The sequence below is a fragment of the Canis lupus genome (genome assembly GCF_048164855.1).
Source record: "Canis lupus baileyi chromosome X unlocalized genomic scaffold, mCanLup2.hap1 SUPER_X_unloc_3, whole genome shotgun sequence".
In the NCBI taxonomy this organism is placed as follows: domain Eukaryota; kingdom Metazoa; phylum Chordata; class Mammalia; order Carnivora; family Canidae; genus Canis; species Canis lupus.
The window spans coordinates 86342-113414 of NW_027326465.1; the positions used below are offsets into that span (position 1 = coordinate 86342).

Sequence of the window (27073 nt, forward strand, 5' to 3'; positions counted from 1 at the left end):
TGTTTTGTGTCTCTGGCGAGTTGCCTATTCTGGATATTTCATATAAATGGAATCAAATAACATGTGGTCTTTTGCCTCTGGCATCGTTGGCTCCACATAGCGTCTTTAAAGTTTATCCATGTTGTAGCATATATCAGAACTTCCTTCCTTCTAATTGACGAAGTAATATTCCATTGTATGGGTATACCAAATTTCTTATCCATTCATCATTTGGTGGAAATTTGCACTTTTTCCATCTTTTGGCTGTTGTGAATAGTGCTTCTACAAAAATTCTTGTACATCCTTCGTTTAAATGCTTCTTTTCAGTTATTTTGGGTGTATATTTAGGAATGCAATTGATGAGTCCTATGGTAGTTGTATCTTTAATGGATTGGGGAATCACCAAATTGTTTTACATGGTGGCTGTCCGTTTTATAGCTCCACCAGCGATGCATGAGGGTTCCAATTTCTCCACATTTTTGCCAACACTTCTTATTTCCCTTCATATTTTTTAAAAGTTAGCATAAAGTGTTATATTAGTTTCAGGTGTACCATATAATCCTTCTGTAATTCTATACATTACTCTTTGCAATCGATGAGTGTACTCTTAATCCCCTTTATCTGTTTCACCTGTCTCCCTTCCCTGCCTCCCCTCTGGCAACGACCACTTTGCTCTCTGTATTTAAGAGTCTGCTTTCTCTCTCTCTTTTTTTCTCATTTTGTTAATCTGCTTTGTTTTTAAAATTCCACACATAAGTGAAATCATATGGTATCTGTCTTTATCTGACTTACCTCACTTAGCATTATACCCTCTAGATCCATCCACGTTGTTGCAGTGAGACCTTCCATAAAGGAGGAGGAAAGAGGCACGCCTGGGTGGCTCAGTAGTTGAGCATCTCCCTTAGGCTCAGGGCGTGATCCCAGGGGCCTGGGATGGAGTCCCGCATCGGGCTCCCCGAAGGGAGCCTGCTTCTCCCTCTGCCTATGTCTGTCTCTCTGTCTCTGTCTCTCTCATAAATTAATAAGATCTTTTCTAAAAAGATGGACGGAATACAAAAAAGAACCTGTCCGAGATGAAGAATTCAATACCTGGGATGCAGAGGAACGGACTGGCAATCTGGAAGACAGGGTAATGGAAAGCAACCAAGCTGAACAGCAGAAAGAAAAATGAAGAATAAAAACTGAGAGTGGGTGGAAGGAAGTCAGTGACATCATCAAGCAGAACCACATTTGTATTATAGGGATCCCAGAAGGAGAAGGGAAGAGTGCAGAAAATTTATTTCAAGAAATTATTTTCCTTTTAAAAAAGTTACAGCATTCTTAGAGGGTGTGAAGTGATGTCTCATTGCAGTTTTGATTTTCGTTTCCTTAAGGACTAATGGTGTTGAGCATCTGTTCATCTGTGCTTGTTGGCTGTTTGTGGATCTTCTCCTCTTTGGAAAAATGTCTATGTTCAAGTCTTTTGTCCATTTTAAAGTGTGGTCGTCCTTTTGTTGTCGGGTCGTGAGAGCTCTTTTTGTATTCTAGATATTAGACCCTTGTCAGATACATGATTTGAAAATATTTCCTCCCATGCTACACGTTGTCTTTTCACTCTTGTGCAAGTGTCCCTTCATGCTAAAATTTTAATGAAGTCCAATGTATGTATTTTGTTTTCTTTCATTGCTTGTGTGTTTGGTGCTATATCTAAGAAACTATTGCCAAACCCAAGGTCATGAAGATTTACCCCTGTGTTTTCTTTCAAGATTTTATAGTTTTAGTGTTTATAGCTAGGTCTTTGGTCCGTTTTGAGTTGATTTTTGTGTCCGTTCTGACAGAAGGGCCTAGCTTCCTTCTTTTTGCATGTGCATCCCCACATGCAAAACTTCCCAGCACCACTTCTTGAAAAGACTGTCCTTTTCCCACCGGATGGTCTTGGCACCCTTGTTGAAGATCAAGGGCCATGTGTGTATGGGTTCATTTGCGTGCCCTCAATTCTACTCTGCTGGTCTAAATGTCTAGCCTTGTGACAATACCATACTGTCTTAGTTCCTGCAGCTTTGTAGTAAGTTTTGAAATCGGGAAATGTGAGTCTTCCAACTTTGCCTTTTATTCTCAAGTTTGTCCTGGTGTTGGGAGTCCTTTGCACTTCTACATGAATTTGAGGATCACTTTTTCTGCTTCTACAAGTAGAGCATTGGAATTTTGATAGGAATCACGCTGAGACGGTAGATAAATTGGGAGAGTGTTGAAACTTTAACAATAGGACACCTTCTGATCCATGAACACAATGTGTCTTTTCATTTATTTAGGCCTTCTTTGCCTTCTTTCAGCAATGTTTTGTAGTGTTCAGTGTAGAACCCTTGCATCTCCTCAGCTGAATTTATTTCTAAGTACTTTATTCGTCTCAATGCTTTTGTAAATGGAATTATTTTCTTAGTTTCCTTTTTTGTTTAAAGTAGGCTCCACACCCAATGTGGGCTTGACCTCAGGCCCTGAGATCAAGAGTCAGATGCTTTACCAACTGAATCACGCAGCACCCCTCTTAGTTTCCTTTTAAGGATGTTTGCTGCTAGTATACTGATGGATACACAACTGGATTTTGTGTGGTGAGTTCAAATATTAGCTCTAATAGCTTTTGTAGTGGATTTCTTAGGATTTTTTACATATTTATTTTTTTATTGGTGTTCAGTTTGCCAACATATAGAATAACACTCAGTGCTAGCGGTGATAGAAAGGGAGGTGGGCAGGGACTGGGGGTGACTTGGTGACGAGCACAGGATTTTTTAATATATAACATTCTGGCATCTGCAAATAGTTTTCTTTCTTTTCCATATTTGGTGCGTCTTGTTTCTTTACCTTGACCGATTGCTCCGCCTAGAATGTTCAGTACAATGTTGAATAGAAGTGGCAGGAGTGAACATTTTGACTTGTCCGTGGTCTTAGGGGGATGCTTCAATTCTTTTACCATGGAATAGGATAGTAGCTGTGCGTTCTTCATAAATGCCCAATTTCAAGTTGAGGAAGTTCCCTTCTAATCCTAGTTTTCTGAATGCTTTTCATCCTGAGAGAGTACTGGATTTTGTCACATGCATTTTCTGCATCATTTTGTGGTAATCGTGTGGTTTGTTCCTTTCATTTTATTAATGTGGCATATCATGTTGATTTTCATACGTTAAGCCACCTTTACAATCGTGGGATAAATCCCACTTTGCCATGATGTATATTCCTTTTAGTTAAAATTCTTTTAATCAAGGAAACTGCTGGGTTTGGTTTGCCAGTGTACTTTTTATGTTTTTGCATTTGTAGTCGTAAGGTGTATTGGTCTGCACTTTTCTTGTGGTGTCTTAGTCTCACTTTGCTATCAGGGTAAAGTTGGCCTCATAGAATGATTTCAGAACTTTCCCCTCCCCCTTCTATTTTTTGGGAAGACTTTGAGAAGGATTTATAATTCTTCTTTTTAAAAAAAATTTACATTCAATTAGCCAACATATAGTAGTACATCATTAGTATCAGAGTTAGAGTTCAATAATTCATCAGTTACCTATAACACCCAGTGTTCATCATATCACGTGCCCCCCTTCATGTCCATCACCTAATGACCCCACCCCCACCTCCCCTCCAGTGACTCTGAATTTGTTTCCTAGAGTTAAGAGTCTCTCATGCTTTGTCTCCTTCTCTGTGTGTGTATAATGTGTGTGTGTGTGAGAGAGAGAGAGAGAGAGAGAGATAGAGACAGAGACAGAGAGAGAGAGAGAACATAGGTCCTTATCCATTCATCTATCAATGGGCATCTTGGCTCTTTCCATAGTTTGGCTATTGTGACCATGGCTGCTATAGACAATGGGGTGAATGTGCCCCTTCAGATCATTCCGTTTGTACATTTGGGGTAAATACCTACTAGTGCAATTGCTGGGTCATAGGGTGGCTCTATTCCTAACTTCTTGAGGAACCTCCACACTGATTTCCAGAGCGGCTGCACCAGCTTGCATTCCCACCAACAGTAGGTATAATTCTTCAGGCATTTGGTAGAATTCACCAGCGAAGCCAACAGGTCCTGAGCTTTTCTTTGTTCTAAGTTCTTCTGGATGGATTCGCTCTCTTTACTTTTTTCATGGGTCAATGGAGAATTTCTATTTTCTCATGAGTCTGTTTTGTTACATTGTGTGTTTCTAGGAAATTGACCTTTTCACCGAACTTGCCTAAATTTTGGTGTACAATTGTTCATGGAATTTCCTTGCAATCTTTTTTTTTTATAAATCTCTGCAAGGCTGATAGTAATGTCCCCACTCTGATCTTAGTGGGAACATTTCTGAATTTAGTAATCTGACTCTTCTCTCCTTTCCTAGTATACTATTGCTTTTATTTCCTTATATTCTAAGGACATATCAGCTTCATAGGCTTCCATGTGTGTCTTTCCATATAATGCCACTTGTGCTAATGTGATGGTCCTACCACCTACCAAGTCCATTAATGCCAGCTGTACATGGAATGTCTGGAGAGAAAAAAACAAACCTTGGGTGATCGACAGAAACTTTGGGTTTCCTGTCAGGTGAAATGAGGCAGACTAGACTTCATAAGTCCCTTTATAAGTAGAGAACTCATATTCAATATTCCTTTTTTTAATGCAGGTATGGTCCTTACCACAGTGCTCATTAACCTTACCTTCGTAAATAGACACAGGATTTTGGGAAAAGCTTGACCGGTGTTTTCTGACCTCCACTTTCCTCACAGGGCCCTGGGCCCATGGGCTGACTTAGAACTGGACACTTGGTGGGGGACCAGAGTTTTCCACTAAAGCTGCTAACATCAGCTTTCTGCCTGCCAGTTCTCATTATGTTCTCCTTAGAGAAATCAAGTAATACCCCAGCCAGCTGCCCCTATATCTAGACCACAGAACACTACTATGTACTCTCTATACTATCTCTCTTGCCGCAGATTCTGGTCAGTCACAAGAGACTGGCCCACCAGGGCCTTGCAGTCCAGTATGGTAACGGTGCCTACCTTGCCCTGCATAGGCTTGTGCCACCACTGGGACTCTGCCTCTTGAGAATCCTGTTGTCTCCATTGATTGCCAGTCCCATGCTAGCATCTCTTGCTTCCAACAATGGTTTGCAGAGGAGAGTCGGCACTGGGCTTCTCAACGATGCCGGTGCCACTACTTCACCAGCACATTCCTTTTTTTGAGCAGGGATTTCTGAGCAGCCCTCCGACGAAACAGAGGCTGGAGGTAGGACATCTGATCTTACATTATATATCATATCTAAAAACCTACTCCCTTGGACCTTCTCACCTATTCCTCCATTTTCTCTGCCTAGGAAGTTCTAGTATTTCCGTGTCATTTGCTGCAAACACTTGTCCACGCTTATATCACGTGTACAGGAGGCTGCTGAGTTGGCCCCTTTCAGGACATCAAACCCCGAGTCACAGCTCTGTGCCCCCATGTTAATAAGTTCTCCCCATACGGACTTATATTCTGTTCTCTCTCTTGGGGGTCCAGCATTCTCAAAATCCATTGCACATACATTGTCTCACTTCATGCAAGTACCTAAGAGCCAGGTCCTACAGTTTTCTTCTGAATACAAGGCATTTCCCATCCAAAGCGAACTTCCTTTTTTCTTTCTTTCTTTCTTTTTTTTTTTTTTTGGTGCTTTCTAACCTAGTCTCACCTACCCTTGTTATTATTCCAATGGTAATGGAGGTTAGCCGAGATTAATGTCGAATAAGTGAAGCAACATCTGTCCCAGCAGGTACCTTAGATGAAGTCTTTTCAGCGTCTCCGAGAACAAGGAAGCTACTCTCCAGTAGCAAGGGTCAGGGGGTTGCTAATGCCCAGGTGAGGTTTCAGGGGGTTCTGGGTATTCAGTATTTCCATGCTCATCACCTTAGTGTGTCTCGAGGTTCCACTATGTCTTTGTCAGATGCACACTTAAATATGGAGACCTGTCAATTCTGTGCATGCCGTCTCCATGCAGCTCTGCCAACCAACAGAGTCAGGACCCGATGTTCCACCCTCTGCCTTGTGACCGTAGGAGAGGAGGCCTCCTTAATCCACGAGGTTAGGGTGGGTGACAGGTTGGACTAGCCCATCAGACACACACACACACACACACACACACGCACGCACCCATGCTACAGAAACAGATTAGGGCGATCTTAGAACCCCCTAACAACTGCTCAGGCTGGAAGGTATCTCAGAGTCCACACAGCCAGCCCCCCAATTCGGCTACACATCCCGAATGTGATCCTGGTTCACATGGGATCTTTGTGGAGGAGAAGAGATGCATGTCCTAGGCATGTCCGCCCTCTTCAGTGGATGCCTCAGGCATACATGACACTCCAAGAGGGAGAGGGTCCTCACCCTTCACGCCAAACCAAAGGACACCCGCAATTTCACAGGCATGGGGAAATCTGGGGTTCTGGTTTCACATGTAGGCCATCAAACCATGATACTGATAACGATTTCTTACTAAGAAGGCAAAGTAGTGCCTCACAGTCACCTTACAAATGAGAGAGTCTTCAACTGTATCTTAATTAATCTACTGACTCACAGTGCCAGGAGTGGATGATGGGTGGATGGCTGGATGGCTGGGTGGGTGGATGCATGATGGATGGATGGATGAGGTAGTGAAGAAAATATTAGAATGTAGAGCCAGATATGGCCATATGAGAAGGCTGAAGTTGAGTGGTCTATTTGGCTCGGGAGACACGATGTTCATAGAAGAACTAGAGTGTATTGTTCCAGTGTGAAAGGTCCACAGACAGCATGAGATGGTGTGTTTCCAAGTACATTCCAGGACCATGAGGATGTCATGTGGATTAGCCCAAGCAGAACGCCTCAGGAGTCATTGGCATCTCTCAGGCAGCATCCAAAGAAGTTGCCTTTGGGCCTGAAGCTTACACAATTTGGAAGGCCCTCTTCTAAACTTATGCAAAATGAACATGAAAGCGAATATTGATTTAGGATGTGAAGAAAATTCATAATGAACTTTTAAAAATGATGACTAAATCACTGAAATTCCAATATAGCATGTACACACACACAGGTGTGTGTGTGCATGGATTAAGACACAACTGTGTAGTTGTACAATCTAAAGTGTGAAGAAGCACAAGTTCAAAGTGAAAGATACAACGTTTTATTGGGAATCAAAACAGCTAACTCTTGCAAATTTTACACACATATTCACACAAATCACATGGCCGTGTGAACATATAACATAGGCCCGTGAGTGACAGCTGAGTCCCTCTAAGAATAGAAATGCACTCGGGTTCATGTCAGACCAATAGTGCTCATTTCCACATCACATTTTAAAAGCAAACTAGCTTTTCTAACATTTTTTTCCTCAAAAAACCTTACTTTCCTAAAGTTACTATCCCCACTTTCAAGTTAAGATAACAATTCATAGGATTCAGGGTTTATCTTTTAGTTACGCACGTTTCATTGTACCCTGAAAACAGCCACAGTTAGCCAAATGGAGGCTTTTCTGTAGCTCATTTCTGGTTCCCAGATCCCGGTCCATCTATTGCTCACACAGCTTGGAACGACTTACCAGCCTGCATATATTACTGCCGGAACCTGTCAGGGTTAGCCAGTGAATAAATCAAAAGAGAACGCTGGCTTGGTTTGAGATAGATGACTGCATCTTAGGGGACACAGTTCCAGAACAAAGTGCATGCTTTCCTACAATGTGTGCCACTTAGATGGGCTCCCAGCAGTGAACCTGGACTCCAGCTAGGTCTAAAATCGCTAAACTGTGTGTCTGATTAGTTGTCTTCCACAGAGGAATAAGCCACTACATGCAAAGCATCCCATCAGTCAGGAAGACAGCTAGGAGCCTGTTTGTTTTAGGAAACCACTTAGCCACTGAGCAAGAACTGCTTCCCTAAGTGGAATCTCAGGCAAGTGTAGAGGTCACAGTCTCGCACAGGCCGACAAAATGTTCACCGCACATTGAGATGTCGTTCACTCCCATGTGGACTACATGCAGATGACCAGTCATTACCTTTGGGTTTCAGACGGCTTTTCCAGGAACCATGAGAAGGTAGTGACAGTAATCGCAAACATCTGTGCCGTTGGCTTCACCCCTCAGGGCTTTTCTTCCACACAGATAAGCATGGCAGATCGAATTCAAGGAATTATCCTAAGAACCAATGCACTCATTTACACCGAGGTGTCACAGAGAGAGTGAGAAATCCATGTGATGTTTCTGCGAAAATCCATCTTACATTTTAAAAGCGATTGTTGCTTCATGTCTGACACCAGGGCTCTTTCACGTCATAAGAGATCGTGCGTCCCGTATTTAAAATATGAAGTGCTCTCCAAAGCAACCTTATGAAAACATCTAGACAATGACACATCCAAGTAAGTAGAGAGAAGTACAACGGTCTGCAGTATTTTTTTTTTTATCAAATTAGTTTGCAAGGCGTTTGAGAACTAGAAACGATGGTGGCCGTGCTACGCACAAGTGCCACAGATGGATCCAAAATGAACCCAGCATGTTCCCGGGGTCTCAAACTCCTAGAACGTATGTACATGGCATAGAGAATGGAAGGATCCCGCATTGCATACAGACAGGCAATGAGAGGTCTCCCTGCTGCAGTGTGGGCACAGGAGGGCTTACTTATTAGCTTTGCCCCTTGGTGCCGATCTCTATCGCATTTTCTTTAAGATATTTTTATCAAACAGCTCTTTTTCTCGGTAATGCACGGGTGGGCCCCGTAGGTACTTTTCTTCTGCCTCCTTATAACCTAATCCGTCAAGTGCAGCAATTGAACAAATGATTGCTTCTGGCAGAAGAACTTCCAGAACAAAACTCACTTTGTCGTCCCTTGCCAGAGTCAGCCTCTTCTTGTCTATTTGTTTGTAGATTTCTTGTAAATGTCCCACCACGACATCCAACTGGTCTTCATCCTCCAGGTATGTTTCAACGCAGAGCGTGTACCTGTTGGAATTCAGAAACGATGTCAGCCACCTGGACTGTTTCCTGCCTTTGACAATGTCCAGAAGGTGGTGATCGGCCCCCTTCGTTTTCACGATGAAGTCCACGAGCCTCTGGTTGGCTCGGTCCCGAGCAGCCCTCATCCGGTCAGGGAGAATCTTCTTGCGGGGCCTCTTCCCGCCCACGGAGGTCTCCTCCTCAGAATCCTCCAGGTCGGCATAATTGACCTTTGGGAAGTCAGCCTCCAGATCCCCGTCCTGGATGGCTTTCCTAACTGGGTAACTGACGTCAGCAGCATAATAGTCCAGGAAGGAGCCTGCAAAAGACCCACAAGTGAGCCCTTCTCTGTAGTGAGAAATCAGGGAGAAACACCAGTTCACACTTTGCTCGTACATTTTCCTGGCTCTCTTCATCAGTGTTTCTTTCTCTTTGCAGTCCAGGGGCTTTAATCTTCGAAGAGGAACTCGAATGCCACTCATTTCAGCGTGCATGTTTGCCTCAATCAAAAGCACCCTTGCAGTCTGCTCTGCTTGGCTGACGCTCTTTACCACCGCTGGCCAAAAGGGGTGATTTTGAAATTTAAACCAGACCATCATTCCTCCTTCAATGGGACAAGGCTCCTGTGGAGAAAGCGTGCTGGTCAGTTGTCCCATTTCCTGGCTGACATCCTTCTTAATAGCAGTGGTGGGGTTCACAGCCTTTGAGCTGGCCGAAGGTCGAGATTCCTGCAGCCCTTTCTCAAACTCTGGTACCTGCAGCTTCCTTCTCCTGTTTGCCAGACGGAGTGAACAACGCGGCCTCAGGTTAGGGGCGCTGGAGGAGGCTGCCGCACCTTCCATGCCTGGCTCCCAGGGACCCTCTCCGTGGTCCTCAACATTCCCGGAGGAGGCAGAGCGCTCAGAGGAGGCATCCGGGGTCTTTGCGTGGGTGTCAGGTGCCTCTTCTTTCAGAGCCTCTTCGGGCACAGTGAGGTTGAAACCTGGTGGCGGAGATGGAAGGATGCCTCCATCTTCAGCCCCGGTACCCGCCTCCTTGGCTATGCGATGCAAAGACCTAACTCTTGAGGTGTCCCTCTTTTCCTTGCCCTCTTTCTCACCACCATCTTCTGAAAGTGACGGTAAGTTCGGGCGCCTGCTGGAGCTTGGTGAGGACTTTGCTTGCCTTTTCCTTGGAAGGGGAGTGAGGGTTGTGTGTGCCTGTGATTGGCCGCCATCTGGGGCATCCTGTCTCCGAGAATGCACCAGCCGCGATTTGAGGTTTCTGCGTTTCCTGAGACGCCTCAGTAAGATCCCTTTGGCCTTCCGGTAGTCTTTAAGAGATCGCTTTCTTGGTCCCCTTCGGGACGGTGTAGTGGTCTCTGGATCATCCGATGCTCCTGCTGGGCGCACATCTGCTCTCTCCTTCAGAATCTCCAATGCCACTGAAAGAGCGTTTCTGTAAGGCACTTCCTGTCCCGCTGGGACACTGGCCTTCGACTGGGCTGTTAGCAAGGAGGTAATGGATTCAATCTGAGACTCGTTTAGGATCTTTACGTCTGTGCTTTTCACTTTCATTTTTTCATCTACCGAGAGTATTTCAACTTCTAGAGAAAGTGCTCCTTTCCTCTTATTTCTTGGTGAGACCCCGGATCTGGACAAAACCCTTGCTGGCCACAAGTGGCCTTTCCAGTTGCACAGGACATACTCAGCATCCATTGTGATTTGGGTGTCCTCTCAAGAGGTGACTAATAGAGGTTGAGGGTTCTGGCCGTCAGACACACAGGCACGGCACATCTTCCCTAAAACAATGTCCTTCAGCACGCCTTTTGCCCTCGGGCCACAAAGGGTTTACTGCTTGTGTGGACCCTCCTTCTTCACCTGAGTCTCCCAGAGTCACGGAACGGACTGTATAGGAGAACACTGGAAGGTGGAAAAGGAAGAGAAGAAAACCATTAGGAGAAAAAATTACTTTTGTGAACGTAGAAGAACATCGGTCACTGAGAATTGAAAGGAGATAAAACAAAGAACTATAACGAGTTTGTGTGTCAGATAGGGGGGGTAAATACAAGGCAAGTATCGGGGAACATACAGAAGATACCTGAGGAGTTTTTTAACCTTCCATACCCAACTTCTTGCCCTGCTTGTTGCCACTCCGTATTAAAGAGCATCTGTGTGGGGAGGCGGGTGTCGTTTTCCAGATCTCATTTGTGTTATTGGCCGTCTTGTGCCTTTTGTGCTCCCTGGGGCTCATCCTGGGGGGATGCTTCACTCGGTCCTTATTTTCTGGGGGGCGCTGATGCCACCCTGTGCACCCAAGGAAGCCAGGGACGATCTCCAGCCTACAGACCCTGAATGCCAGCCAGCCCAATCTTGGGTTCAAGAGCATGAGCTTAGAATCCAGAGGTTCACGAAGATCATCCTGGTGGTTACTGGTGCCATCCTTCATAAGGATTGCTACAGGCATGGGCCATTGGCTTGACCTGCCCTTTTGCATTGCACTACGGTGGCTCAAAAGGCTGTTGCCCACCCCCCTCCCCGCCCCCAGAGCTAAATTTTCGGAAAGAGATGGCTGTAGAGCGAGGAGCAGAATAAGCCACACTCCAAATGTCAACATGAAATGACTGCAAGTGAAATGTTTAGTAAAATAGGAACGTCTTACAAAACAGCACGTAGATCGAGGGAGGCGTGAGTCTTTTCGCGGCACCTGTTGGTTCACACGTTCCAACTGCTTGTCCGGCAGACCCTTTCCTCTGCTCTGTGCCTCTGAGGTGCACAGTCCTTCCAGGGATCAAATGGCCTCAAATGTAGATACCCAGGACGTACGTACCTCTAATGTTAATCTAGAAAATCAGAAAGGCAGATGGGAAATTAAGTCAACGAAATGGGGATGGAGTCATCATTTTCCCTTCCCCAGCTCTGGAATACAGGCTATTCTGAAGCAGAAATGTTAGTTACATCTCATTTGGAATGTAGACCTGTCTCTCTGCTTCCTTCGTTTGAATTTCAAAAATATTTCCATGTTAACCTGTTTAGTTTAGGCTGGTCCTCCTATTTCAGAACCATGGCCACTACTACAGCTTTCATAATAGCCTTTTTGTCCGTCTTAAATGCAAGGATTTAGTAGTAGCAGCGTTGTGTGTGTGTGTGTGTGTGTGTGCGCGCGCAACAAAACGGTGTCTATTATGTAAGTGTGTGTTGGTGTTTCTAAAGTAAAATTGTGAAGAGAAAAACCATGCAGAGGGGTATACACGGGGGCAATACATGATAGATGCTTACTGTCAACATGATGGTGTGAGCGTTCAGCGCATGTTCCCAATGCGCCATCTACACACGCGTGCACATATGCCTAGCACTGTATTTCTTCACTCAAGAGCAGTATGGGATCACTGTTTCGTGGGAATCTGATTTTTTGCATCAGTTTTGTGAATCACTTTTTGCAATGCGGTTTCCCTGACATTTAAAAACTTCATTTAAATACATTTCAAACTTTTAGATGTGTGTCATGCAGAAAATGCAGTTGTTCTCTCAATCCCCCTTCCGACCCGTCAGGAAATACCTGTTAATGGGTTCTACTTTTCCACATATACTGTTCAATTACGTATCACAGTTCGCTTACAGATTTTAGTTCATCCAGTATCGGTTTCAAATGGTACGCTTTGATTTACAACAGATTATTTCCCTAAGAAAACACATGTATGCAGGACTTTGTTCACACATACTCCTAGCTACAATATGAAACGTATGATGACTAATGACACAGACTTTGGGCCCAGCCTGCACAAACCCTTTCTTGCCAGAATGTATGATCATGCAGGTATTGTGTCCTCTGCTTTACAGAACTCAGTGTACTGGCTCTTAGATCACGGGTGTCGGGTGAGGACACAGAACAGAGAGGAGAAGGAAAAACAGGTAACTCAACCAACTGCAGTCTCCCTGCAGCATGACCTGCCAGTCTCTCACACAGAACAGGAGTGCCTGAGTCACCTGAGCTCCAACCAGACCCCCAAGACAGACACACACACACTCACAGATACATACACAGACTCAGAGTGATGAGGTTAGAGACGCAAGATGCCTGATATTGATGCATGGAATCCATGTTTTCTGCTCTACGCATGCATGCAAATGTTGTTGCTTCCAGGGCAGCTCGTCTCAGTTCCTTATCTCGGAATTACACACGGAGAATCTAAAATGCTGTTTAACACCATAAAGTAGGAAAACCATTAAGGATCAGTAAGCTGATCACCCAGAAGGAATGCGAACTGCAAATATATGAGTCTCGCACTTTTAAATTCTGTTTAAACCTATTTTCTATAGAAAGGGCTTTAAAAACCATAGCACCTATTTGAATATTCTCTCCCATTCACGTTTGTGTACATCTGTTCAACTACGAAGCACTTTAATGGAGTAACTTGCAGCGGACAACCAAAATATCAATTGCAATCATTTTGTCCGGTTACCAAAACGATGCACCCTTGAGAGACGCATTCAGAAGGAAAGGGTTTTTAATGAAAATATAAAATCCTCCATGGCCTACTCACCATGTGCTTTGGCCCACTGTCCAAACAGCTTCCATTGAAGGGTTGGCACATAATGTTGCAGATGATTTCCTTATTTTTTCATCCTGACAGGAGCACAGCTCTCTTCTTTCCCTCTAAGGGTGCATCCAGGTGGGTGTGTAGACAGACACGTGGCAGTTGGAGAGAAAGAGGGACAGATAGAGGGAATTACATGTAAATGTTGATCCTCTTCTGCACACCAGGAACAAGTATTAAAAATAGAACCCTGAATGACACTGAAGTAACTATTAAAGTGACCCCCAATTCTCGGAGGGCTTGGATCTGAACATGTATCCACAATTCTAGTTTACAGTCATACCAAACATGCCTGCCCAGTAAAAATGAATAGAATAAAACAGAAGGGGAATCGTAGAAGTAACAACTCCACGATTTGTAACTTCAGGGTCAATTCCAGACCATCAAGAAATAGAACCCTCAGATGAACCAGCTTCAATTTTTAAGTCCTGCTGTTAACTCTAGTCCATTTGCTCCTTGGCTAAGGAATGAGAGAACGTGGTGGCAACGAATATTTATTTCTCCAATCAATCGCCGTGACTTTTGGAAGAATGATTTTGGAAGCTTTGTTCCTTAACTCCTTTCCCCGTTGAGGGCTGTGATCACTTCCAAACAAAAACGAAAACAACCCTCTGAACGTGTTGTCTCAAAACAAGGGCACTGTCCTTGATAGGACTCCTGCACCCCTCCACTCCCCAGAGGCAGAACTTCTCTCATCTTTACCCCAACACCCTCTCATCCCTTCCCTAAAACCAGTGCTTATTTATTGGACTTTTTGTGTGTGTGGTTTTCATTCTGAGATGGAGGAGGAAGGCGGGGCCATAGGTAGAGGGAGATGGAATCTTAAGTAGGCTCCATGCCCAATGCAGAGCCCCACACGGGGTTCGATCTCATGACCCTGATATCATAACCTGAGCTGAAATCAAGAGTGTTGACCCCAACCGACTGAGCCACCCAGGCACACCTTGGAGCTTCTTTTAAGCTGTAGGCTTTGTGACCTTAAACTGTCCCCAAAACATGTATTTCCATGAATGGACGAGTTAGCAGTTCCCCCTTTTGGCTATAAAGGCACATTTCACGCAATTTCACTTAGAGAGAAAACACGTTCTTGCCTACTGTTACACCTTTCCAGTGCCCCATGAATCCAGCATGAACTTTCCACCTGTCAAAGTTTTTAACCTCATTCCATTTGTAGAGCAACTGAGTGGGAATTGCATCTTCAAACCTTTCCCTTATGTTGCTCACTAGTTTCATAAACTCATGGAGGTCACACCTATTTGGAAATGTGGACCATTTTTGTATAAACATTTCAATGGCAAGTAGCGCAGACTGAAAAATCGTGAACCGCCCTCAGTTCTACCAAAGAACTGAAAAAAACTAGGCTTGCTTCTCACCTACCAATGATCAGCTACAACACTCAGAGCACCTACACATTCAAATTGCCAAACTCTGCCCCCCATTTTCCCTTAAGAAAGAAGGAACCACAGCAACTACGCTTGCAGGCACACACCATCAAGAGCTCTAGAGCTGCCCAGAGGAGCAGAACCATGAGTGCTTGTGCAAAGGACGACACAAACATCAAGGTTCCCCTCAGGGCCTTATTTTAAGACTAGAGTGACTTCTGTCCCATTCCTTTAGCAAACTCAGGTGGTTTCTCCCATCAAGCAGGCCAATTTTCTTCCAGAGATTCTCTGTTACCCCTCCAGTCACTGTTACCTGCCACAGGGAGACCTCCACTTCCCTCTCTAACAGTGATGAAATCATGCACAGCCTTAGGACTGAAAAAGTCAAGGGCATCCTGGTCTTTCCTGCAGGCGAGACTTCCATAATTACTGATAGCCCGGCGAGCGGACAAAGTGTGTATTTCAGAACCTATTAATTTCCCTGTGTCGTGCACAAGGAGAAAAAGGTGCCCTAATTCACAAGACAACTCACTGCATCGTAGCTTGTCATAACGGCATTGGGTGTCTGCCAGGTGCTTGCTACCCATGGGAATAGACTAACAAACCGATAATCTAAGCCAACAAGGGCATGTTATGCATCCAACACAAGGACTGATGCAGACCTTCATGTGCTGACAGAGGACAAAAATTCATTCACTCCCCCCCCCCCAAAAAAAATATATCTAGAGACCAGTGAAGCGCAAGTAATACGCTTTCCGTAAGGCACACATTCACATGAGAGCAACGGTGTCTACTTCATCTTTGGATACAAAGACATGTCAATGCAAGAGAAGAGTCCAGAATGATAAACAGAAATGTCATGGCACTGTTGCATTGGCAAGAGAGGAAGGAAAAGGACAGAAGTGGGTGGTGAGGGTAGACATCATTTCTCAAATGTTTTAAAACATTACACGGAGGACACATTTACGTGTACATAGGCACCGAAACCTTACTTTGCAAAGATTCTAAGGTGATATGAAATGAAATCCTGGATGTAAGTGAACAAAAAGCAGGCAAGCAAAACAGTACCAACCATTGCATAGAAAGCGATGCAAATACATTGCAAATGTCTTTGAGGTACATTTTCTATGGATCAAAGGAAATGTTCATTATTAAAATGTATATATTTAACCACAGAAGATATATTGTACTGCGGTCCAAGAAGAGAGAAGGGCTGCTGAATGTGTGAAGGAACAATAGGCAACAATGTTCCAAAATATCAGATGGTGTATTGAGATGCCAACCTGCAAGCATAATATATTCCGTCCCTCTCCCTGCTCTCCCTCTCTCTTCCTCTCTCTCTAACATTCACACACACACACACACACACACACAGGTCTAGGCTCATCATGGTTAAACTTCTAGAACCCAGTGGGAAAAGAACAGCTTTAAAAGCAAAGAGGGAAAACCAGCATGACTTTTAGGCAACACTCTCTTCCTATTTTTATGAAAGAGAACTTGAGTCATTTGGAGATCAAAAAAGAAAAAAAAAAGTACAATTGAGCAATGACGCAAGAGTGTCATGACAGGAAGAGTGGGCACTTGTAGTTCCAGAGAGCGCAACGGAGGATACGGTGGTTCTGAGAAGCCGTGACGTCTGAAGAGGAGACCTCAGAGCGTGGGCTCCGACCTTGTCTGTTAGAGATGTTTCTTAGATCATGTGTGTGTCGGCTACTCAGAGTGAGCACAATATCATCCCCTAGGCTACACAGAGTCACATTAGATCTTCCAATCCTACCCATTTGCCTCATTTGCTGACTTCTTTCTCCCTCTCATTTCACACACATAATAACTTGACTCTAAGTCAGTGCAAGCGAGTCAACTTACATCTTTAAGGGTTCATGGGACAATCATCAAGCAGAGGTACATGATGAGGAATATTTGGGGATCTCTGCTTTCAAGAAGTCAGGTAACAATGCCCTCGGGCAATGGTGTCACCTTAGGACAGCAGAAAGGGGCCCTGGTGTGACAGAGGTATTCAGTCACCTAAGCTCCCCAGCCCCAAGAGAAGCTGCCATCCCCTCTGATAAAACAGGAGGGATTAGAGCTCTTAAAGTCCAACTAAAACCCACACACTGGCAACACACAAACACACACACGACTCACACATTGATAGCAGACACTGACTAGTCCGACGTTTCTACAGGTACTCCATCTCTCCAGTCTGTAAATATCCTTGTTAAATGTTTCTTCTGTCTCCAGGAAAGAATGGCTTACCCCAGTTGTCATGGAAACCAGAATGTCATCAGAAAAGGTCTTCCTGATGTTCGCTTTCTATGGAAACCAGGAAGTACTAATACCTCCTCAGATGCAGAGCGTCGATCGTGGTCTCAGTCAATTACACCCTGACCAATCCAGTGAATGAATGAATGAGTTTGTGAGTGAATGAATGAATGAAACATTGAAGACAATATCTGATGGTCTCAGAAAAGGCACTGAGGGCAGGGGAGTTTTTGCAAAATGGGTTATGGAAGAAATAAAGTGGAAAGATAACAGCTTCTGTCTTCCCTTCACACACACACACACACACACACACACACACACACACACACACACGCTTAGGATCCAGGTTCCGTTAAGGACCTCCTTTCAACGTGCCAAGACACATGAGGCCGTGTGTGTTTGTGTGGGTGGGATTCAAGGACTCTCAGTCAATTGAAAATGACCCAAGAGGAGAAGACGTGTCAGGACAAAGGCCCTGGGTGTCAGAGGTCCATTTGCCTTAACTAGAAACTCGGGTTGCAACAAGACCAAATGACCCTCAGTGTACCCTCGGACGACTGTGTACTGACAAGGTTTTCGGGACACCAGTGGTTCCTGAGAAGAGAGGCGAGTCCCCAAAAATGTCCCCGATGGAGGACAATAGGGAGATAGAGATGAGCCTCTCACATTTGGGATGTGCGCTCAGCTTGTACTGCCGCAACCACACTGCCAATGAAGGCTAAGCCCAGAGGTAGGGCTCCTCTCAGAAGGGCACACAGCGCACACTTCCTCTCTCATTGTCATCTACATCAGGGGACAGAGCTGCCCTGTGATGTAGCTCTTGTTTCCTGTTAATGAGCTCCAGGCAATTCTTCTGTGGCCAGTCCTGGGCAGTGTGATGTGCTGGGAACAGGCTTTCGGGAGGGGAGATTGCAGTTCCGAGCTCCAGGGTTTTCCTATTTCCATGTTGTAAGTACTACCATTATGGCCGAATTCAAACCACTGACACGATGTCACCGAATGCTGATTTGGCAAGTGATGCCCCAAATCAGCCCTCACAAGGTGACGGTTCCAGACAGACCCAGCACAGCCATGGACCCCAGATTCCAGAGCCAGACAAAGCCCTCTCGTTCTACGTGCAATCCACGAGAGCAGGGCAAGCTGGACTCTTACACAGAACTGTGTGCCACCTGAATGAAGGCTTTCGAAAGGTTCTTGGTGAAGAGGAGAGGAAGAGGCATACCAAGAGCCTCCATGTATGTAGCCTATGTAGTTTTAGGGGTGGGAAAATAGTGGGAAGCACCCATGGCCAATCTTTTCAAATCAGAGATGCTTTCTGAAAGACCAACTGTTTCCCCTTAATGTTAGACATTCTAGGGGGCGTTAACAGCTATTGTTAGGCTTTGGTTTGCAATTCCGACTGACTAATAATATTGAGCATATTATCATGTGACTTTTGGCCATTTGTTTATCTTCCTTCGGGAAATACGTACTCAGATCTCTTTCCCATCTTTATTTGTTTTTTCATTTGGTTGGAGTTGTAAGGGTTCTTTCTATACTCTGGTTGCTAGACTCTCCCTAGACATATGATTTGCAAGGGGAACCCTGGGTGGCTCAGCGGTTTGGTGCCTGCCTTTGGCCCAGGGCGTGATCCTGGGGTCCTGGGATCGAGTCCCAAGTCAAGATCCCTGTATGGAGCCTGCTTCACCCTCTGCCTGTGTCTCTGCCTTCCTCTTTCTCTCCGTGACTCTCATGAATAAATACATAAAATACTTTTTAAAAAATCATATGGGCAGCCCGGGTGGCTGAGCGGTTTAGCGCCAACTTCAGCCCAGGGCATGATCCTGGAGACCCGGGATCGAGTCCCACATCAGGCTCCCTGCATGGAACCTGCTTCTCCCTCTGCCTGTGTCTCTGCCTCTCTCTCTCTCCTCTCTGCGTATTCTCATGAATAAATAAATAAAATCTTTTTTAAAAAGACATATGATTTGACAATGTTTTCTCCCATCTTTATGATATCTTTCTCTCTCTCTCGATAGTCATTTATTTTTTGTTCTTTTAAAAAAAGATTTTACAAATTTACTTGAGAGAGAGAGTGAGAGACAGAGAGAGAGAGAGACAGAGAGAGAGAGGGAGAGAAAAAGAGAAAGAGAGAGAGAGAGATAACAGAAGCAGGAGGAGCAGCAGAAGAAGCAGGCTCTCCGCTGAGCAGGGAGCCCGATGCGGCGCTCAATCCCAGGACCACAACCCGAGCCAAAGGCAGATGGTAACCGATTGAGCCACCCAGGTGCCCAAAGATGGTGTCTTTTAATGCAAAAGCTTGTTTTCATTTTGGTGAACGTCAATTTACCCATTTTTTTTTTCTTTTGTTGCTTTTGGTCTAATGTTTAAGAAATCCGAGGTCATGGAGGTTTACTGCTATCCTTTATTCTAAGAGTTTTATAATTTTAGCTCTCACGTTTAGGCGTTTTGTGTATCCTGTGACTAGAGTGTCCAAGTTTGTTCATTTGTATGTGGATATACCGCTGTCCCAGAGCCACTTGTTGAAGAGACTATCCTTACCCCCTGGATGGTCATCATCAGTCATCCCTCACCCAACATATTGGTGTAGTTACGGGAACCAGTGAAATGCTGAGCATTATGAGGAAGGGGATCAGAAGTACAACATAAATCATTGGCTTAGCCTGGACCGTTAACTCGAAGTAGACACTATGGAAGAAGGATCGGACTGAATAAAATATTGAAGATTTGCTTCCAAATCTTAGATGAAAGAAGTAACATGTGTGATTAAAAACAGACGGAAAAAATAAAAGCCCAGAGCTGGTAGCAAATCAAGGCAGGCACCAAAAGGTGAAAGGTCCAAAGAAAATAATATAGGGGGCAGAGAGAGAGGGAGGGGGGGGAGAAGGATGGAAGCAGATAGTATCCCTCACTTTCAAATCGTATAGTACATCTGAGTAGTGGAATGAAGCATGAATTTCATTTCCTCTGTAAATTTTCTATTTTGTGAAAATTATCCTATCGTGAGTCTTTATTGCTTTTATAATTAGAAGAGAGACTTGACAGGAGAACTTAAGTTAACAAAGAGCGCTCTGTATTAAGTTATTTTTGGAAAGTAGACCGTTCTTTATGAGCTAACCTCTGGAAGGATAACTTCAAAATTCCTGAAAACCTCTTGGCACTGCCGTAAGAAATCACAACGTGCTGAAATGATCTATAGACAGGAGTCATCCAATACCTGTGTTTTTCTATAGTCGGAGGACCTCTGAGATGTATCAATTTGATTTCTCCTTACAAGTGTAAAACAGACAAGTTCACGGTCGGTGTTAGAAAAGTCAAAAGCTGTTATGACTCAAAAGGTGTCATAACTCATCTTGGTTAGTCATGGAGCAGATGGTCCACTAAAGTCCCTTGTTCCAATTTCTTTCCTGATTTTCAGATTTTTAATATTTTCCTCACATCCTTGGTGGGCATTTGCAAAACAAAGACAGTGGTTTTATGAAGCCGCCAGATGGAGATATTGAGCTGCCACTGTTTGTGACAGTCAGGTCCTTCTTGACTAATACAGTGGTTCCAAGTTTGAGAGCAACCTGGAGAATTTACTGAAAATGCAGATTCCTAGTGCACGCCCACATGGTTGATTGGGCAGGCCTAGGACAGATCCAAGGAATCTGGACTAAACACTCTCCTTTCAGGGATTCTGATATATCGGTGATCCCATGCACCACCCTTTGAGAAGCTCTGATGTAAATGGCCATTGAAATCATGCACATAGGTGGAAACATTTAGGGAACGTGTATCGATTGAGAAAAGAATCAAGTAAAACCAAGTCCTGAGGAACATCATCATGCGAAGGCTCATTTGAAGAGAAGGAGCTAGCAATGGTAAGAAGAAGTCGCCAGAATGAAAGGAGATAACGGGAGACTATGCAGTTATGGAGGCCAAAGGAAAACAGAGAGAGTGGGAGGGAAAAAAAGGAGATAAGAAGGGTCAACCAGACTGCATGCATTTTTGATCGAGTTTATTCACACATCCGTCATCATCTTCTCTGACTTCTTTGGAAGAAATACTGCCTTAAACAGTAAGAATGTGGGATCCCTGGGTGGCTCAGCGGTTTAGCGCCTGCCTTCGGCCCACGGTGTGATCCTGGAGTCCCGAAATCGAGTCCCACATCGGGCTCCCTGCATGGGAGCTGCCTATGCAGCTGCATCCGTGCCAGCTGCGTCTTTCCAGTTCCAGAAGCTTTCCTAGCAATGCCACCAGTATCATCTGGGACACGTATCATGGCCAGCCCATGGGCTGGACTGAGCCACGTGCTCATCTTCTGCCTCTGCCTGTGTCTCTGCCTGTCTCTCTCTCTCTCTCTCTCTCTCTCTCTGTCTCTCACGGAAAAATAAATTTAAAAAAAGAGTAAAAATGCCCTTGTGATGTCTGACACACCCTAAGTTATTCATGTACTTGAAATATATATTTCCCGTCCCAAGTCCACATTTGTTAATGAAATGTTACAGTTAATCCTGATGATGAAAATCAGTTAGTTTTTACGCTTTGAAATATGTAGCAGGCACCGGCTTGCATTCAATGTTTGATATTCAGGAAATTGTGTGCCAGTGGCTCACAAAGTGGCCACAATAATGGCAATACAATAAACACGAAACGCCGATCACCATTACGATAGAATGAATCAGAAACAGTAATGCTGCTATACTGTTACTAATATTTGACTGGTTCCCGGATATTACTGAGGGCCCGTACGAGTTTTTATGCATTATTTCACTTAGCGGCATCCAAAATATCACGAGACAAATACTGTCGGTATGCCTTTAAGATAGTACGAAAGTGATCAAGGCTTCGAGAGAGAAGTCAAGAAGTCAGCTCGGTGTCTCACAGTCCCCGAGCGGGACAGCCCCGTTTAATGGCATGCTGGACTGTCAGTTGGTGCTTTGAGCATTTTTGTGAGTTTCCCTTTAAGAAAACCCAACGTAGTCAAGTTTTGCATTACTTTCAGAAAGGCACAGGTTGCAGGGACCTCCCGGTCGCCACCTAAATCCTTGCTCTCCTCTTCTTCCTGGGCCCCATCTAGGCATCATTCGCCGGCTTGCCTTGCTGTTACGTGTGACCGTGTGCCTGAGATCCAGGCAATGGGACGGCAAGCGGAAATGAGGCGTGCCACTGCCAGGCCTAACTTGTAAACACCTGGTACCTGGTGCACCTCTGTGCTCTTTGCCCCTTCTAGCAAACTGCCAAGGGGGCCACCTCCGGGGCTCCCGTGGGAGCCCCACGTTGGGTGTGGCAGACTTTCTGACAGCCGGGGTCCCTGTGGAAGTGCATGGATAGTGCCTGCCAGGAGGACCCAGTCACTTTCCCAGTAATGTGCCAAGAGTAATAGATAAACTAGTTGAGATAAACCAGTTGAGTCCCTGTACACGTTTGGGTTTAGGTGTTAGGGTAATAGTCTACCACCCCTGACACAAGCTGGGCAAAAATAAATTTCAGGTATGCGCTGCTCTGTCACCGTGAATTGCGTCTTCCTGCTTGTTGAATCAAGCAGCTCATACAGGGGCTTTGTTTATTCCAGGTAACACACGGTAGGAATACATAATCCAGGGCTGGTACTACACCTCGGGAAGCCAGGATCTCCTCTCTTCTCGCCCCTCTCTCCTTAAATGTGGCTTTTGTCTCCAGGGCCACGGGCACTGCGTCTGTATCACTGGCAGGAGCAAGTGGGAAAGATCAAAGGGGAATGCCGGCTGCGTCTTTCCAGTTCCAGGGGCTTTCCTAGGAATGCCACCGGCGTCATCTGGGACACGAATCACGGCCAGCCCAGGGGCTGGACTGGGCCACGCGCTCACCTGTCTGTGCAATGGGGTCAGGGTTCTGTTAGTAAGGACGAAAGGGTGAGGGAAGGGGTGCTCGGGGAGGTCCAGGACCTGCCACAGCACTTACACGTATCTATACTGATCATCCAAATCCCCAGTGGGAGCTTCTGACAAATCGCGATTCCTGTCCCGGTGCCAGCCATAGGGAACCAGAATGTCCCTGACAATTTGGAACCCGAAAGCCGTGGTTGAGCTACTGGCCCTTGCTCTACCGAGGACAGACCCTTGTTCCCGTCATCTGGTCTGGTCTGCGTGGACTCTTCAATGGGTTTGTCATTTCATAACGCTTAGGTGCACTCCAAAATGCCAGAGGCAGCACCTTTCTCGATTGACATGTTTTGAAATTTACATGGAAAACAAGAACTTTGTAAAGGACTTCCACCTCCTCAGTCACAGCCTTCAAACCATTTTCTGCAGTACTGGGACAGGCAGGCACTACTGGAGACCATGGCTTGTAGCTGAAGACGTGCTGTAGCCCCAGAGCAGCAACGGGACGCAAAACAGTGAAGAGGCGAGGGCCAGGGGTGGGCAAAGGGGTGGTGGAAGGGGAGGAGGGCGGGGGGTGGGGGTGAATGGTGACGGGCACTGAGGGGGGCACTTGACGGGATGAGCACTGGGTGCTATTCTGTATGTTGGCAAACTGAACACCAATAAAAAATAAATTCATGATTAAAAACAAACAAACAAACAAACACGCCAAAGGTCTGGCCCTTCCTCCACTGTGCGGCTCTGCAAACTTGGGTAAGCATCTGTAGTCTCTGACCATGGTCCTCTTAACTTATAAAGGGGCCTTGCACCAATTCACCTTCCAGAGGGTTATTAAGGTCATCCAATGAGTCACGGGTGTGTATCCCTTCAGGCCAGGGCAGCATAGCTCGCTGAAGTGTTGTCTGTATTCATGGGCAAACAGTGACCAATACGAATTGTGAGTTCCAAATCTGCTTGGTAGAATGATAGAGGCTTCCCGCATGGTCAAAGTGAGGCACGGGAATAGGGTCCCGTTAGCACACAGAGGACTGGATTACAGTGCAGGGAGAGGAGCGAGGCGGCACAAGTCACAGCGACAGGCAGAGGAAGGAGTGTCAACCAAGGGTCTCGGCAGAGAAGTTGGTTGAGCTCGTTCGAGGGCCCAGTGGCAGGCAACAGCCACGGTGTGCTTCGGGCGGTGGCAAGCAGCTCAGGATGGGGAGGATAAAGGGGGGAGTCAAAGGAGACGAGGTGCTAAGGGTCCTCGTATGTAGGGTCGACCCTCGTGTGGAGGCTGTCAGGAATCACGGAAGGATCTGAGTCATCAGAGTGTAAGCTTAATACCGGAGGACTCGGAGTTGGGCCTGACCTAGAATCTTTGTTTTTACTCTTTAGAGATTTGTGTTTATTTATTTCTTCCTGAGAGACGCAGAGAGAAAGCGAGGCAGAGACAGAGGCGGAGTTGGAGAAGCAGGCTCCAGGCAGGGAGCCCTACGTGGGACTCCATCCGGGGTCTCCAGGATGACGCCCGGGGCCGAGGTGGCGCTAAACCGCTGAGCCGCCCGGGCGGCCCCGACTTAGGAATCTTCATTGTGCCACAGGCTGTGGCTTTTGGCACAGGATAAACGAAAGGAGCGGTGGGACGGGACAGAGAACCAGAATCGGGGACATAGCGAACCTTGATGTGTGACCGGGCACAGCTGATAGTGGCGAAAGCGTGCACCCTTCAGAAAAATGGGGACGGTACGGTGACTTTTTTTTTTTTTTTCTTCTTTTCCATGGGGGGACAGAAGCAATTAGATCACGACCGGACAGCAAGCACAAAAACCAATTTCACGTGAGCAGAGACTAAAAGATACAAAATAAGCCCTTAAGTCAATTTTGAAGAAACATTTATGACCTCGGAGTACAGGCAGCTTTCATCCTAAAAGGCCCGGGAGGCCAGGAAGCACCTGGGTAAATCGGAAACGTCACAGTTTATAGACGCCTTGCGCATCAAAGGACATTATCAACAGGCCACGCAGGCAACCCGAGGAATGGATGAAGATCATTGCAAATGACCGACCCGGTAAGAGAATAAAATCCTGAACCGTTAAAGAGGTCCTACAACTCACCCGCGGTGCAAAGAAAAAAAAAAAAAACAAAACAAAAAAAAAACAGAAAGAAAGAAAACCAACGCGCACCCCAAAAAGACAGAAACCTTATTAAAAATTGGCAAAGGACCTGAATGGGCATATGTCTAGAGAAAGGACACCCGTGGCCCCGTCCCCGTAGGCACTTGAAAAGGTGGTCTGCGTGAGTAATCGCCAGTGGAATGAAAAGTCAGAACCGCAAGCAGCAAGCACTTCACACCCTGTAGGATGCCTGTTTTCAAACAGAGAAACACGAGGCAACAACCAAACGAAAGCCAAAACCAAACAACTGGGAATTACAGGAGCTGGCATGATGTGGAGAAAGGGGAACCACTGTGCACTGCTGGTAGGACTGTGAACAGGTCATCAAGTCCTCTGAAGCCTTGGGCGCATTTATTTTTATGTGTTTCTCTTGGGCTCATTTAAACACCACAGAGCGTAATCGCACACGTTCGGCAGACGTGAGATTCTTCGTAGCATCGCTGCCGTCCAGGGCGCTGCAGTGGAAATAAGGGCACGTGGACGGAGGAGCAATGGGGCGAAGGCATTGAGGAGCGGTTCCCCGGGGGCGGGGGCGTGTGCTCCCAGGGGGAGGGGGAAGGGGGCCGCTTCCACCGAGCGGTTCCCGGGGGGCGGGGGCGTGTGCTCCCAGGGGGAGGGGGAAGGGGGCCGCTTCCAGGCCTATTCCCGGGGCTCCACGGGATAGCACAGACCCTGTTAGGACACAATGCTGGGTGGAAAGGGACGTGGCGCAACCGCCAACGTCAGGCAGGACGCTGACAGGAGTTCAGTCCTCCTACCCGGGCAACCCAGCGGGAGGCCAGCACAGTGAAGGACACGCGCAGGGGTCTGTGAAACAGCACCAAAGGCAACCTACCAACCGCCAACCCAAGAGCGGAGCCGAGACAACGGAGGGGGTCGTTTGCTCAGGACCCTCGGGGAGACGGCTATTCCTCCGGGAAGCGGAAGCGCTGGGTGGAAAGGGCCCCGCCAGGAGCCCGACGAGGACCTGCGAAAAGCCTTCCGCCTCAGGTCAGCAAGGTGGAGGCCTGAGCGGCCACCTGCTCCACAACCCAGTACCCTTTAGTGATTTCCCAGGAAGATGAAAGTAACGTCCTCGGGCTGCAGAGCCGGAAACGCGCAGCCTGGGCCCCGGGGCTCAACCCTCGGCCCTCAGCCCTCAGCCCTCGGCCCTCAGCACTCGACCGACCCTCGGCCCGCGGCCCTCGACGCTCCACCCTGGGTCCTGACCCAAGACCCTCGGCCCTCGCCACGTGAGCCCCGTACCTCGACCTCCCTCGACCCTCGAATCTCGACCCTCGAACCTCGACCCTCGACCCTCGACCCTCGATCCTCAGGGCCGGCAGGCACCGGCGCCCGGAGGGCAGGGGGCCCGAGGGGCGTGTCTCTGGCGAGGTCCCGCCTCCCGCATGCGCACTGGGCCAGCCCCTCAGCTCAGCGACGCTCCCGCGCAGGCGAGGCTGACTGGCTCCTCCCAGTCAGTCGCGAGGCCCTCAGAGGAGCCTGGTCGTCGCCGCGGAGGACCTGCTGTGGAGGTCGTTGTGTGCGCGGAGGCCTGAGAGGGGCGGGGGATGGGGATGCGGATGGCGATGGCGATGGCGATGGCGATGGCGATGGCGATGGCGATGGCTGGGGCGGAGGGAGGGACAAGACAGAGGCGATGGGGGTGGGGGTGGGGCGGAGGGACGGAGGGAGGAGGGCGTCGAGAGACGCGGTGGGTCGGGGTGGGGGTGCGAGTGGCGGTGGGGGTGGGGTGGGGTGGGGCGGAGGGACGGAGGGACGCAGGGAGGACCGACAGAGACAGGGGGTGGGGCGGGGCGGGGGTGGGCCATAGGGACGGAGGCTCGCAGGACCGAGGGGCAAGACAGAGGGGTTGGGGCTAGCGCTGGGGCATAGGCACAGGAAGGGGCATAGGACAGAGGAAGGGTCAAGACAAACGGGGGCCGGGCCGGGGGCCGGGCATAGCGACCCCCTGGGGGGC

At 46.9% G+C, this 27073-nt stretch overlaps 2 protein-coding genes across 10 annotated transcripts in view; one reads left to right on the forward strand and one right to left on the reverse strand.

Annotated features, from left to right (window-relative positions):
* LOC140629690 (synaptonemal complex protein 3-like) overlaps positions 1-27073 on the forward strand; it is a 96167-nt gene that overhangs the window by 58079 nt on the left and 11015 nt on the right. The window contains exon 1 of one of the 4 annotated variants that reach the window (XM_072819247.1): positions 26136-26627. The exons of 1 other annotated variant lie outside the window; for it this stretch is intronic. In XM_072819247.1, the coding sequence (XP_072675348.1) occupies positions 26174-26627 (454 nt within the window). In that variant the 5' untranslated portion in view covers positions 26136-26173. Of the gene's footprint in view, positions 1-26135; positions 26631-27073 lie in introns of those variants that run through there. 2 more of the 4 variants (XM_072819248.1, XM_072819246.1) reach the window with 2 other exon arrangements.
* Positions 7072-26492, reverse strand: LOC140629689 (PWWP domain-containing DNA repair factor 3B-like). Of its 6 annotated transcripts, none has more exons than XM_072819245.1 (5): positions 26359-26492; positions 13417-13529; positions 12914-13069; positions 11535-11715; positions 7072-10795 (listed from the first exon to the last, which is right to left on the reverse strand). In XM_072819245.1, exon 5 carries the CDS (start codon positions 10589-10591, stop codon positions 8609-8611), a length of 1983 nt encoding a protein of 660 aa, XP_072675346.1. In that variant the 5' UTR covers positions 10592-10795; positions 11535-11715; positions 12914-13069; positions 13417-13529; positions 26359-26492; the 3' UTR covers positions 7072-8608. The 6 variants fall into 6 exon arrangements, with proteins under 6 accessions (XP_072675346.1, XP_072675345.1, XP_072675342.1 ...); XM_072819244.1 differs by lacking the exon at positions 26359-26492 and adding an exon at positions 16998-17115; XM_072819241.1 differs by lacking the exon at positions 12914-13069.